The sequence below is a fragment of the Bidens hawaiensis genome, unplaced genomic scaffold, assembly GCF_021521415.1.
Source record: "Bidens hawaiensis isolate Kalapana, Puna unplaced genomic scaffold, B.hawaiensis_p1.1 tig00008041_1, whole genome shotgun sequence".
Classification (NCBI taxonomy): domain Eukaryota; kingdom Viridiplantae; phylum Streptophyta; class Magnoliopsida; order Asterales; family Asteraceae; genus Bidens; species Bidens hawaiensis.
In genome coordinates, this window is record NW_027491565.1 from 316,601 (window position 1) to 331,990 (window position 15,390).

The 15,390-nt window shown below is 35.5% G+C and overlaps 2 protein-coding genes and 1 long non-coding RNA gene across 3 annotated transcripts; all 3 read right to left on the reverse strand.

Moving 5' to 3' along the window:
* Positions 1-448: 448 nt before the first annotated feature.
* On the reverse strand, positions 449-1,022 carry LOC143636690 (protein HEAT INTOLERANT 4-like). Its single transcript, XM_077104218.1, has 4 exons — positions 964-1,022; positions 852-899; positions 636-767; positions 449-542 (listed from the first exon to the last, which is right to left on the reverse strand). The coding sequence occupies exons 1-4, from the start codon at positions 964-966 to the stop codon at positions 495-497; spliced, it is 231 nt and encodes a 76-aa protein (XP_076960333.1). The 5' UTR covers positions 967-1,022; the 3' UTR covers positions 449-494.
* A 478-nt stretch (positions 1,023-1,500) lies between these two features.
* Positions 1,501-2,431, reverse strand: LOC143636692 (uncharacterized). The gene is made up of 4 exons (XR_013154288.1): positions 2,265-2,431; positions 2,135-2,193; positions 1,625-1,752; positions 1,501-1,547 (listed from the first exon to the last, which is right to left on the reverse strand). It is a non-coding gene; the product is annotated as an uncharacterized LOC143636692 (long non-coding RNA).
* Positions 2,432-4,604: 2,173 nt separating this feature from the next.
* LOC143636693 (cold-regulated 413 inner membrane protein 1, chloroplastic-like) lies at positions 4,605-8,283 on the reverse strand. The gene is made up of 6 exons (XM_077104219.1): positions 8,071-8,283; positions 7,866-7,976; positions 6,579-6,674; positions 6,410-6,474; positions 4,916-4,985; positions 4,605-4,830 (listed from the first exon to the last, which is right to left on the reverse strand). Exons 1-6 carry the CDS (start codon positions 8,199-8,201, stop codon positions 4,665-4,667), a joined length of 639 nt encoding a protein of 212 aa, XP_076960334.1. The 5' UTR covers positions 8,202-8,283; the 3' UTR covers positions 4,605-4,664.
* Positions 8,284-15,390: the final 7,107 nt, after the last annotated feature.

Consider the following 15,390-nt stretch of genomic DNA (forward strand, 5'->3'; position numbering starts at 1 on the left):
TAGTGCATGTTTACTTCGGAAACATAATAGAACTCCCTTCAGTAAGCCAAAAGTTCATCTCAACAACTTTGGACCTTGTATACGGAGACCCTTGCGGTCCTATATCAACTTCAACATACTCAGGAAAAGATACATGCTCCAAATCATACTATTAGTGCATGTCTTCTTGAAAGTATGTTCCAAATTACATTATTTTAGAAAAACTTACTAGATAACAATAATATACCGTGTTCATATTTGAACTTGTAATACTACTGTGTTTTCTATGTACTCATGGTTAAACTGTACACATCTTTCGTTAAGAAACTATAAGAAATTAAAGACTTAAGCAACATTTAAAATTGACAATCATATTTCACAAAATCCGAAGTGTCGAAAACTTAAAACTTTCAGAAAATCAAAAGTATCAGAAACTAACCTCAGCTTGGGATAATTTAAAAGCTAATAAGTAATAACAGATGCTGATAGAGAGTATTCAAAAGCTCTGTGTTGCCTTAGAACACTTGATGTGCCTTGCCATAATACCTATTTATGAATTGTGACTGCAAGCAAGACAAAAACACATTACATGCATTAAATCTCATATTCTCTATCGCAGATAATGAGAAAAAACCAATCAAATAAAAGACGACGACCTTGACAGAGGAGACATCTGGGGTGTCAGGCGTGGCAACAGGATAAAACTTATAAATCCTCATATTCTGTACCGCATCAGCTTTCCCTTCGGCCCTCAATTCCTCTTGAGCTTGAATCCGTTTTTCCATTGCCTACAACAAGATACGTCACATTATATAATAAGACTTCCAATAGAATAACGATCAACTAACTGAATGATTAACTAATTGTTTTACCTCGCGATTAGCTCTCTTTCCTTGTTCAACCTTTTCTTCCACAAATTCCTACATGCATATATGAAAATAAATAATACTTTTAAGTAACACGAGTGAAGAAAAAAAAACATACCATGAAGGCATCCCTGTCATCTCTATACAATTCCCGCGCAGCAATGATGTCATCTGTAAAGTCCTACAAAATTAACATTTTTCTATCTTGTTAAAAACATATATAAGTGATAAAAATTTGAAAGAAACAGAAATAATAAAGGCTCACCTCAAGCTTGTCTAGCTTCCAATCAAACGCGTCGACAATCTATAGAAAAGCGGATAATTAATTTGTGCTAACCAACCAAATCAACAATAACAATAGTTGGTTAACTTACAGGACGCCCTGCTTCGGTTGGATACTCGATATCAACAATTGTGCATTCTTCTGTGTTATCAGCCTTAAAAGGATTATTAAAGTCTGCAAAAACGAAAAAAAATAGAAACAATTGTTTACAAACTGCTCTACTAAAAAAACTAAACAAATTCGCTACGCTTACATGGTAAGGCGTACTGAAAACTGCGGTCAAACTCAAAAGCAGCCCTGTGTCAAAGTCAAAGTCAGAAACAGATGGTCAAACTGTAAAATGAATCGGGAGTTTTCAAGGTGCGTACTCGCTTTCGACACGGCTTAATAAGAAAATTTGAGGTACAAATCTTTCACTCCTATAAAAAATGAGATTCGTAGTAATCACCAAATAAAAATATGTCTAAAGCTATCAATCAAACAAATATATAAGTACCCTTCTCCTAGTGGAACATTATAAGGAACCCAACCCATGCTCATACTCTCCATGTCAATAATCTCGTCAGACTCCACGTGTACAGACGCAACTCCAATCTTATCAGAAGGTGGAAATGGAGCTACAATCTGCCCAATAGTAGTAGAAAACATATAATCAATATATATATAATAATTTGAAAACCCCTTTTGAGTTGAGAAAACTCGTGAAAACCCAATGTAACAATCGATTTTTTAAACATGATGTAATACGTTATTATGTCCCGAAAAAAAAAATAGAATGATTTTTTTTACCAATGTTACACATGGTTTAACAAAACAAAATATGCGTGTGTTACCTATTTAACATCTCGCCAGCAACGTTTTGGTAAACAAAACTTTTTTTTTACTTTTTTGTTACGTGATGATAATAACATATATTATATTGTGTTAAAAAAATGATTGGTACACTGTTCACGGGTTTTCTAACTCAAAAGGGGTATTCAGCATTTGAAATAACGATCCTGCTTACTGCAACAACCGCAGGCACGCAGACCACTTTAGATTTACCACCAAAAAAAAGCAATTGTGCTGCAACAACACAAGTCATTCATTCATTAATGCGAAAGACATGTGGTTTTAAAATCTGAGTGACTACTTACGCTCTGTGCAAGCGAATATAAAGACTTTCTCCCCATGTAATACCCCGCCTTGTTTAAATGCATTCTGCAGATCAACAAGATATTTTATAATATAAACCTAGCTCATAGAAGAATTAAACCAGTTGATTAAAAAGTAAGTTGAGAGGATACTGATTTGTAGATTTGAAAAATTCCAGTTGTATTCAGAAAGCGAATGAAGCTTGTCCGACTGTCATCAAACTTAAAATGTAACATAATAATAATAATAATAATAATAAAAGTAACATCATCATAGATTGCAAGTAACATATAATCATCGACCATTCGTACCGATGTCCAAACAGGGAACGCCTGCTTCCATAAGTCCCCCTGAAATTCAGAAGAGCAAATCATATATGTGTAGGCCCTAGCGCCTGGAGGGGGGGGGGTGCAAAAGTGGTGGCGTTGATAGGCGACAGACAACTGTGCATGCACCAATCGGCCTAATGTGACTTATGTCCAAGGCTTTATGCAAACTGCTATCGAGCTAGGGTTTCTATTCCTACCTACGGGTATACGTAAGGTTGTCTACGTCTAACCACCCTAACATAGTTTTGCTATTGGAGACGACGACGACAATGAAATCATAATATCTTATGATCATTAGTATTTACAAAGTAAATTAAACCTAACTAATCATTCGTCGTAATTAAGTTAATAGATTGCTTCATTCATTCAAAAACATATATAATAAGATAAGATTGCCAATTCACGCCGTTCGTCAAACATTGAAGTCGTCGTCGATATATTTGTAGCTTTTCCGATCAACTTATGTTCTTCGTTAGGGTTATCTGACTGACGCTTGCTTAATTACTTGCTTTGCTACGGTTTTTGTTTTCGGGAATAAATACTCTATCCCGTCTTTTTAGTCGAAGCATTATATTATTTTCTATGTATGGAAGCATTATTATTATAATCATTCATATACCCAACAAAAGGATCCAATAGAGAGACGTGTCACCTCTTTTGAATAATAAAACGATCGTACTGAAAACAAAATTATATTTCTTTGACGTCGATAACTTACTACGCAAGACTGGCTAAACTCTTTTAAGAAACGTAATAGCTTCGGGGACAAGAGACCCAAATGTATCAAAAAAGATATTAATTCTCGGCACATGTTTTCTCCTTCAACACTGTGTAATAGTAATAATATTATTATATAGGAATATTATTGAGTTATGAGTTATATCATTTGCTATTTGGTTTGTATCGGTTATAAAAATCGTGCCTAGGTGTCGATTAATCATCGATTATTCCTTAGTCGGTACCTCACTAACTTGTCGTCAATTAATCTTTATTTGGTCGATATCGGTCAAAATCAAAAAGTTTATATACAAAACTTGGTATGCATGTGTGTGTATTTGAAAATTACATGTAAATCTCGATCCGATCAATCGCTAGTTCATACCCCACCATTCAACTAGCGTCTAACGGGTCTTATAACACTGACCAATGGAGTTGGTGGCCCATTGGCAAAGGCAAAGCCTTTCAAACAAAAAAGGTTGATTGTATAAATAGTTGATTTGATATTGGAATAAAGTCGGAGGGCCATTGGGTCAATTTAAGTAACTTGTTTTGATGTCCCTTTCGAGTTGCTTCTTCTTCGGTCCTTGCCGACCTCATTTTCACATGACACGCAACCGGTACACTTGTCGATGTGTGTTTTATTTAATTAATTATAAGTTGTATTTTCACATCACAATAAAAACAAGTTATGGGTTAGTTAACACAACCCATTTTATTAAGCACGTCAACATGAACACATCTTGTTTAATAAATGGTCAGCTTGAACATGATTCGTTTAATAAGCTGATTAATATTAAGGCCATGGGGTATACTCTAACCCCTACATGGGTTAACATGACATGACACTTTAAAGATGGATTAAACCGTTCCCCACTTGTGTTAAGTGTGTTAAAATGACCCATAGATTATGCTTCTAACGGGTTAAAATGAACAATATGCATTAAATATGTATTAATTACTAATTGTTTTGTTATTATTTATTTTGGTAATTAAACTAAATGTTTGATTTTAAATTAAATATTACTCGTAATAGGAGAGAGAAAAATTATTGATTTCATCAAGTTTTGACTTCCAAACTTCTTTATTTATCAGTTAAGTGTTTGTTCTTCTATCATTTACATTCACTTATTCTAAAAGTAATTTCTATTACAAAATGTTTTACCGTAACTAATTGTGTAAAGTTTAAACTGTTACGAAACCTATGAACCTAACACGATTCACACCCCTAATCCAAACTAAACGTCAAGTCATCATTTTTATTCACGTGAAAAAAAATCTTATCCTACAAATTTTATTAGCAAAAGTATATACGGTTTCACAAAGTTACGTTTACAAACAGTCACAACGAACTATTCAGATTAAAAGCACGCATGGCACTATGGCAACACTAAGTATGGCTAAAGTGGCAATGATTGAACCTTGGTCAAACGCCCTCCTTAAACTGCCAATCCGCGTGAAATGCTGGAAAGCAAGAAATGCTGCAATAACTAAAGACAGAACAATCCCTTCTTGTCTTCCTCTGTGACAAACAATGTTTTTGTTAGAAATATACTGACAGGCGAAATGGCATTAACGAAAAAGAGTTGGTGGTAATTGTTCTTTACCTTAAGTTTGCAATTTGGTGAGGTAACAGTATTACCATTAGCAATGCTATAAATGGCAATTCCAATTCGCCTACAAGAAGAAAGTCAGAATATTACAACAATGATATAATTAGAGTACGATCGCCTAGTTGGGACTTGGGATTGCTCAAAAGGTCGGGACTTGTTAAAGATATTTACGTATTAGAGGTGGCACTTTCGGCGCATTTATGATTATCTACAAAATGTCAGTTTTGGTCATATTTTATCTCCGGTTGGTCAAACGGGTCGAAAGTTATATAATGCGTACTCAAATGCATTAAACCTTCTAAATCGCTTTATTAATGAAAGTTACTTTAATTTTTATTATATTTAACGTATTAACTATTATCAAGGCCGGCTTTAAAGGAGGGCGGGGTATTTTGACAGCCCTAGGCCGATCACCCCGATAGGCCCAAATTATTTTCTTTATATATATATATATATCAATCAATCAATCATGCCCAGTAAAATCCCACCGACAGCAAAGCTATAAGTAGGGTCTGGGGAGGGTGGGATGTAGGCACACCGTACCTCTATCCAAAGGAATAAAGAGGTGGCTTCCAGAGAGACCCTCGGCTCTAAGAACATGTGTATGAAGCAAAATAAAGGAAATCAAAGTTTAACAGTTATATAAAAACTACTACTAATTATAATAATATTAATAATAAGATCACAGTTTAACAGCTATAAAAAAGCTAATAATAATTATAATAATAATAATAATATATGTAAGGGAAATACCATTATGGTATGTGACCTAAATAAGGTAAGTCTAAGCCCTAAGGTATTCAATTCTCTCTAAAAATCCTTAACTTTAATTCTACTTCTCCACGAATTCCTATCCTCAACCATGTCCTCAGAGAGGTTTAGGTCTATCAAATCATGCCTAATCCTCTCATCCCAAGTCAATTTCGGTCGTCCTCTACCCCTCCTCCCCTCTAAAGTAATGTTTAAACCTAATTACTCAACTTATCTAAGCCCATTTTTATAAAAAAAAATTGTTTGCACAACCCAAATCATAACAAATAAGCCCATTTAAACATATAATTGTTTAAGCCCAATAATTTTATTATTTTTTTACTAAAGGCCCAAATTTTTTCTCGCCTTCGGCCCAAAAAAATTTAACGAATCTTGGGGATGGCCCTGACTATTATAAAATCTTTAATAAAAAATAAGCCCGACTCGTCTTTTTTGATCTGTACTGATAAAATACATTTTTGACTTTTGACCCATCACCCAACCCGCTCATTTTGCCACTCCTATTACGTGTTGTCAAGGAATTATTATGGGAGCGGTTGTGACAGACAGCAAAAGTTTCAACAAGGTGGTGATTTATAAAAAGAACAGTTGTAAAAATAAGTGGCCATCTGGTCAATTTTGTTCTAGAAATGATAATATAACATCTTTTAATTGTATAAAAGCTTCAAGATTTTATATGTACGCAATCTGAGGATACGTATTCGTAGTGTTACTTACCAGGTATGTAAAAGAAAAGGCGAACTAAGAGTGCCAAGAATGCTGTCCAGATTCCATATTCACCCCTGAAATCATTTGCACACGTTAAAAAATTAAAACGAACGGTTTGACTATCAATAAACACGGGAAAAGAAAAAAGGAAGCATAATGAGATATTTAATGAGCTTACTTGATCCATGACACAAGGCTTGCAGGTGCTTGTAGAGCAAGGAAAGGAACAAGGAATGATTTTTGAATCGCGGTGCCTTTTGTAAACATCAAAACCCTGTAGACAAATTGATTAAAAACTTGTAGTATGATGTATTGATATACACGATCAACTATATAACTTGGGAAAAACAAAGATAAGTAGCTTCAGTTTTATCCTTAGGTGAGGGTACCATTCTTCTAACACTTAATAGGTTCATTTTCGACATGCAAGATGACTTTATGAGAAAAAGCATACAAATTTTAGTTACATATACTGTGTGTACTTTAATGTAACCGGTTTGTAAAAGTTGAAGAGATTATGATGTAATCTACTAAAGAAAAAATCAGAATTTGTGGTAATAGAAGATTATTGTGGTTCATCCTACGTGTTTTAATATTTCCTCAAAAATCAAAATTTACCCACTTGGACCATTTTGACACCTCTAGTTCACTATCACACCATGATCATTTCCAAAACTTAAATACAAATAGAGATGGAATATTGGAAGTTTGGAACCAAAACATGATGGCAACCTTTTTGTCCAACTTTTGTTCTTGAGCCTCGACATCACAAATCCAAAAGGTTCGGTAACTCGGTTCATTACTTCATTCCCATGGAAAATCCAAAAACATAAACATTTTTATAACTAAATGGTCAAATAAGTCAAATCAAAAGTCAACTTCTTGAAAGTGTTCAAGTTACTCCAAGCAAAATAGACATCACACACACGGTTTTTCAATTAATGGCATATGCTCAAATCTTAATCTTCAAAATCAACATGAAGCCTAAAGTTTTTTTTTTTTTTTTAAACCTATATTTTAATTACACCTAGAAACAAGTATTACGAATCGCATACAATGGAATTAAATACAGCATAACCTCTAAACTATACAATTTATCCAGATCGCACGATTCGGGTGTATGCAGATCTATGCAGTGCTATCATCATCAACTCCATAATCAATGTATAATTTTTTTTTAAAAAAAAAATTCAAAATAATTATTTAATTTTATTTATTCAAAATAAAAATTCATTATCTACTTAAAGTGAAAAATGAATTTTTATTATGTATAAATTAACATATTATAATTTTGTCTATAAGATAATATAGTTATTAAACAATAAATAAGCTTTCATGGTCATAAAGATTATACTGCATCTAAATACAATCAACTGTATCCTGTAACTAAAAACTACTAAGTTTTACCTCAATAGTCAAAATTACCAATCATTACTATGAAATAATAATAATAATAATAACATACGCAGAAGATATTGTGCAGATCCATTGAAGATTGGTTGTGGTAACAGGAGCAGAGAAACACACAGGACCAAACCCTCGATTCAATTTCTGCTGCTTCATCCCCAAATTACCCCTGCAATTGGCAAATCATATCAAACCCATTTGTGAAATTATCTGTATATTAATAAAATTAAGTTGAATTAGTGTAATGATTGAAGTAATTGAACCTGATAATAGGGTTAAACAGATGGAGGTTTGTAGGACGAATATGATGAAAATTGAGAGAGTGATGAAAGATGGGTTTTTTGGAACAGAGTAATAGGGTTGAGCTTGATGTTGTGGTTGCGGTGGTTAACATTTTGTTTTTGTTGGTGGCGTTGTGGTGGTTTGCGGTGGCCGGCGGTGACAATATTATTATTATAGAAAAGGTTGGCAGTTGTACTCGGGAAACTATGAGAGTGGGGTGGATTTAAAAATTTTTTAAAAATGAAAAAAAAAAGTTTAAAACTATGAGAGTGGGGTGGATTTAAAAATTTTTAAAAAATGAAAAAAAAAAGTTTAAAGATGATACGAAACTATAAAATGGGGCGTTTTGTGTCTTGTAGCGCTAATTAGCAAATAATGGTTTTTGTTTTAGGGTGTAATGGTGTTACAGCCAAATATACATACCACACATGACACAATATAATAATAATCTTCAAATGTTTGGCTGGCGACAAAAACTCACCCCCCCTTATCGCCCGGGGGGCAGGCGGTGTTCTCTTCAAATATCGCCCAAAATCGCCCATTACAGATACCCTAACAGGTAAATAAAATCATGATTCGGGATCTTCTTTTGTATCGCGGGTAGGGTATCCTGAGCGGCTACATCACGTCATTGTCGCAACTTCACGAAAGAAGCTGTTGCAGATGATTAAACATAAACATGATGAAAGAAGAAAAGGAGAGACAAAGAGTCTATGCTACTTAAAACTTGATTTTCATGTGTCTTATGAAGTTATGTCTTGTGTTTTGAATATTATAATCGTGACATGTCATCCTTGTGGGATGGCTATTATCATAACATCTTTTCATACGACATTTTTAAGTAATAAAGATAACATATAACTATTTATTTTTATTAAAATTCATGGCTATTAACATATCCAAACACATGAACAAAAATTTCCAAACACACACTTGCCTGACATCACCCCTCTTCTTTCTCGGCATTGACGTATACACGTGGGAGGAAAACATGGATTAAGATGCCAATGTTCTTCACATGTTTCTCCCATCATCATCGTGCTCCCTAATATGGTTAGACAAACACAGAGAAAATAAAAATAAGTGATATGTCAACAAAAATGTTACTCTTGTGTAAAAAGGTTAAAAGAAAAACATCGACAAACAATAAGTAATAAGTAATGTGTAGCTTACCAATAACTACGAGTATGATTAAAACTAAAAAACAAACCTTTATGTAAGACATGTTTATAATATCTTTGTTTACTGAAAATAAATGATTATACAATGAAATGCTAATTTTATACTCGAAGAAATGATATATTTCATATTAGATTACAATAAATGCATGGTATTAAATAACAATACATGTTAGGTGGTTTAATTTAAGTTTGTCAAAAAATAATATAATTAATGTAATATCAATCTACTTGATGTGCGTGTTTTGGTATATATTTTAAATAATGAATTTCAAAATAAGTTTACAAAGGTTTTAGATTTATAAAAATGATTTTTACTTATAACAAATGCACACAAGCGGGCAGAGAGCTCGTCACGTGTAATATAGTTTTGGGTAAGAACCAAGTATTGTTAAAGAACACGACTTTTATTACTCGATTTTTAGTTACCAAATAGTTGATTAGTTGATTTACTTGATTATGGTGGATTTAATTTAATAAAGTAAAACAACAATGTAAATATAAAGATTAACAAGATTAAAAATGGTATTGTTGGGATGGAATTCACTTGAAATAAAAATTATTAGTTTATTGTGTTTCCGAGTTCCACTTAAGAAAAGAAAGGAAAAAGAAATTTATGGAAAGATAAAGGCGAGTGTGTTCCCAAATTTTTTTTAGAAAATAAAGAAATGAAAATTTAAATACCTTGTGTTCCCAAGTTTCATTTAAGGGGAGAAAAGAAAACAAAATGAGGGAAAATGCAAAGTTTTAAAGAGTACAAACCTTATTTCTGATATGGAAATAATTCGATGGAAATGAAATGAAAGGAGATAGGATATATACAAGGAAAAGAAAGTTTTATTTCCTTTCTTTTCTTTCATCAAGTTAACTCGGGATGATAGGAAAACTTTGATGAATGATAGAGTTAGAAGATGAGAAAAGAAAGGTAAATGAATGACCTTTTGGCAATCACTTAAGAGTGTTGATCATGGATAACGTGAAAAACACACAAACAAAAAATTAAAACACCTCGAATGCAGTCTGATTTTTTGGGTGATAAAGTTGACAAATATAATACATGAACGTTTCAGTGGCGTTATCCACGTCTTACATTATATTCAAAACACTAAAAAAGTAACATAAACAACCCATTTAATACAATAAAACTATCAAATCAAATCAATCATGCCCAGTAAAATCCCACCGACAGCAAAGTTATAAGTAGGGTCTGGGGAGGGTGGGATGTAGGCACACCGTACCTCTATCCAAAGGAATAGAGAGGTGGCTTCCAGAGAGACCCTCGGCTCTATGTACATGTGAATGAAGCAAAATAAAGGAAATCAAAGTTTAACAGTTATATAAAAACTACTACTAATTATAATAATATTAATAATAAGATCACAGTTTAACAGCTATATAAAAGCTAATAATAATTATAACAATAATAATAATAATAATAATAATAATAATATATGTAAGGGAAATACCATTATGGTATGTGACCTAATTAAGTTAAGTCTAAGCCCTAAGGTATTCAATTCTCTCTAAAAATCCTTAACTTTAATTCTACTTCTCCACGAATTCCTATCCTCAACCATGTCCTCGGAGAGGTTTAGATCTATCAAATCATGCCTAATCCTCTCATCCCAAGTCAATTTCGGTCGTCCTCTACCCCTCCTCCCCTCTATAGTAATGTTTTCTACGGATCTAACAGGATTCGTCGTCTGTCTTCTCTTTACATGTCCAAACCATCTCAATCTCCACTCTCTTATCTTGTCTGCTATGTTCGCCACCCCTAATCTCTCGCGAAACACAACGTTTCTTATTCGGTCTAGCCTTGTGTGCCCACACATCCAACGTAGCATTCTCATTTCTGCTACCTCCATCTTCCGCACTCGTGCCTTCTTGATGGCCCAACAATCTGTTCCATATAGCATTGCAGGTCTAACTGCCACCCTATAGAATTTTCCCTTTAGTTTAGTCGGGAAACTCTTGTCGCACAATATACCTGTGGCTGCTTTCCATCTACACCATCCTACCTGAACTCGGTGGGTCACATCACTGTCTAATTCCCCATCGCTCTGTACAAATGATCCTAAATACTTGAACTTCGTTACCTGCGGGACCACCTGCCCTTCAATTGTGATATGTGCATCTTCATTGTCGTTTATCCCACCAAAATCTCAGTGGAGGTACTCCGTCTTAGATCGGCTAATCTTTAAACCTTTTGTCTCTAAGGTTGTTCGCCACTCCTCAAGCCTCATGTTTAGATCTTGTTTTTTCTCAGCAAGTAACACAATATCGTCTGCGAACATCATGCACCACGGGAGAGTCCCCTGAATCGACTTTAACAACTCATCCAAGACTACTGCAAAAAGAAACGGGCTCAACGCTGACCCCTGGTGAAGACCTACCTCTACAGGAAAGAAATCAGTATCCCCCACTGGCACACGGACACTTGTTTCACTCCTGGTATACATATCCATAATTATCTCTATGTATTTCCTGGGCACTCTTCTACCCTCCAAGCACTCCCAGAGCACCTGTCGTGGCACACTGTCGTAGGCCTTTTCTAGGTCAATAAACACCATATGTAGATCACGCTTCTTCTCCCTATACTTTTCCATTAATCTTCTCATAAGGTGTATTGCCTCTGTGGTGGAACGCCCCGGCATGAAGCCAAATTGGTTGACCGTAACCTGAGTTTCTCGTCTAAGTCTAACCTCAATCACTCTTTCCCATAGCTTCATAGTATGACTTAGTAGTTTGATTCCTCGGTAGTTACCACAACATTGGGCGTCTCCTTTGTTCTTATAGATAGGAACTACAACGCTGCTCCTCCACTGGTCTGGCATCTTACCTGATTTGAGAATACTATTGAACAGAGTAGTTAACCACATGACTCCTTCCTCCCCCAGACACTTCCACACCTCGATGGGTATGTTGTCTGGGCCAACCGCCTTAGACCTTCCCATCCTCCTAAGTGCATCCTTCACCTCGTCTCGTGTGATCCGTCGGCAGTAGTAGTTATTCGATTGTTGTCGTTGAAAGTTTGTGTTGTCATGTTCTTCTTGGTAAGCTCTCCCATTGTTAAAAAGATTGTGGAAGTAGGTTTGCCATCTTAGCTTGATGTCCTGCTCCTTGACCAGTACATGCCCATCTGTATCATTTATGAACTTCACCGGTCCTAGATCTTGCCTTCTACGCTCCCTGGCTTTGGCAATCTTAAACATAGCATGTTCCCCCTCTTTTGTTTCTAGACTTTCATACATCCGTTTAAAGGCCGCCTTCTTTGCTTCCGCCACTGCCTTCTTCGCCTCTATCTTGGCCGTTTTATAGTTGTCCCTCAATTTCACTCGCTCCTCCTCATTCGTGCACCTCATTAGCTCCCTAAAACATCCTTGTTTGTCCCTTATCTTGTCTTGCACTGCGTCATTCCACCACCAAGACTCCTTATGCCCACTTGTCTTTCCTGTTGTGACCCCGAGAGTCTCCTTTGCTACTTGGATGATCTTTGTCTCCATAGCTTCCCATATATGCGTTGAGTCCCCATTTAGTCGAGCCCGCGTATGCAGTAAGAGTTTATCCTTAAACAGTAGGAGATTTTCGTCCTTCAAATTTCCCCATCGAATTCTCGGTGTACATTTCTTCTCTCGAACAGTCAGCTTATTTCTGAAGGCTATATCTGTCACTAGTAGTCGATGTTGAGTCACAACTGCCTCCCCAGGTATGACTTTGCAGTCCTTCCACCAACGTCGGTCTCCTTGCCTCATCAAAAGGTAGTCAATTTGCGTGTGGCGTCCGCCACTGCTAAAAGTGATTAAATGAGAATCTTGTTTCCTAAAATAAGAATTTATAATACCTAGGTCATGTGCCACCGCAAACTCTAGAAGATCTGTTCCGGTCTCATTCCTATCACCAAAACCGAAACCCCCATGAACGGCTTGAAAACCATCGTTAGGCTTACCAATGTGTCCATTAAAATCACCTCCTATGCAAATCCTCTCCCCCTAGGTATGCCCCCTACCACTGCGTCTAGGCAATCCCAAAATTCTTTCTTTTCCTGATCCCCTAGGCCTACATGAGGCGCGTAGGCGGAGACTACTGCCACTACTTCCTCTCCTAGTACTAATTTCAACACCATAATCCTGTCATTATGTCTTATCACCTCCACCACACTAGTGTGTATTTCCTTAGCAACTAGAAACCCCACTCCATTCCTAGCTCCATCAGACCCCGAGTACCACAACTTATACCCATTACACTCAGCCCCTCTATGTCTTTTCCACTTAGTCTCCTGGAGGCATGCTATCTGAACCCTACGTCTTTTAAGCACATCTACCAATTCTAGCAACTTACCATTTAATGTTCCTACATTCCAAGAAGCCAAACGCAATATACGCTCCCTATCTTTACTCTTTCCTACACCCCTCGTTTCAGGACATGGTCTCAAGGGTTCCTACGCTCTATGGTTGCAACTGATCACACAAACATAAGCAATAGAACACCAAATCAATAATAATAATAATAATAATAATAATAATAGTAACAAAAACTAATAATAATAGTGTGTAGCAATAACAATAATAGTCAAGAGATCTTAAAATGAAAATAACTCCAAAGATCCGGATCACGTATGTTCTAATGATAATAATAATAATAATACTAATAATAATAATAATAGTGAGAAAGGAACGAGTATACCGTGAAGATGATGCAGCCAGGTTACAAGAAGCTCACTCTTTTGCTTCAGCGTCGTGGCGGCAGCTTGTGTTAATGCGGAATAAGAAGAGCAGCCAGCAGCTTGCGAAAGGCCGGCAGCGTGAGAACGGTGTGTTGAATAAGCAGAGCAGCCAGCAGCGTCGTGTGGTAAAAATAGAAGATGATGCAGCGGTGGACGTAAGTGCAGCAGATACCTACGGTGGTTGGCGGCGGAGCTTCTGCGCAAATCACCTCGGTAACGAGTATTAGCCTTACGAATCGAAGATCTGTAGTTCAATTGAAGCTAAAGAAGCTGAATAAACGTGAAACTGAAAACCCTAGGTAATACGATTGAGGCGAAAAGAGGGATCTGAAACTGAAAACCCTAGGTAATTCTTGCTGATACTGAAAGGAATAGAGAGGTGGGGATTTAATCCGGTATAATAATTTAAAATTATGGACAAAATGCAATGAAACTGCTTACAACTACAAAAAAAAACATGTTAAAAGTATTACGTCTGCGTACTTCTTAGATGATGACAACAAAAATACCATACAAAACTGTTATAAGCCCAAAAACTATATCTAAACTTTAACCCAAACTATAAACCCATGTAAGTCCGAAACAAGCTCGCACATGCAAGCCCATACAAACATACTAAAAATCCACAAACTAAATTTAAACTCCAAATAAATGTTTTTATAAGCAGACTGGATAGCGAACCGGACTGGCAGCCGGTTCACTAGTTCAACCGGTCGGACCGACCTGACAACTTCGGTAAAAAATGACGGGAGAGGCTAAAAAAATTTAAATAAAATAACAAAAAAAAAAAATTCATAGTAAACCAGTTCAACTATACATAGCCAGACCGTTCTGTGAACCGAATCCTGGTCGAACTAGTCCGGTTCGATCTCAACAACATTGCTCCAAATATAAATATATACTCATCTCAATCTAATCAATAAACCTACAAGCTCCAAACCAATTATAAACCTACCCATCTCATTTGAAAAACCTCAAGGATTAAAATATAATAAAATAATAATAAATAAATAATAATCATATATTAATTCATGTAACTTTGGATACAATGGATACAACGATTGTCAAGTGGCATTTGATAACATGGTTTACCGGAAGAACATTCAAGCCAAACTCTGAAGCCAGTATAAGCCCAATTAAAACAACATAGTCTGATTAAAGTAAAACATCAAAACAGTCAGACTCAAAACAATCAGACTCTATGAATTTGAAATACAAATCGTTTCAAAACGTAACTTTGGATATTACTAATACAAAACTTTCAAAAATATATATATATATATGTATATTATTTTAGATTAGCCCTCTTTTTTGTTTTGTTTTGTTTTGACCTAGGTTTGTAATACAGTAATAGTAGGCTAAAATGGAGTGGTGAGGTTGCTTGCTAATGCTAATGCTAA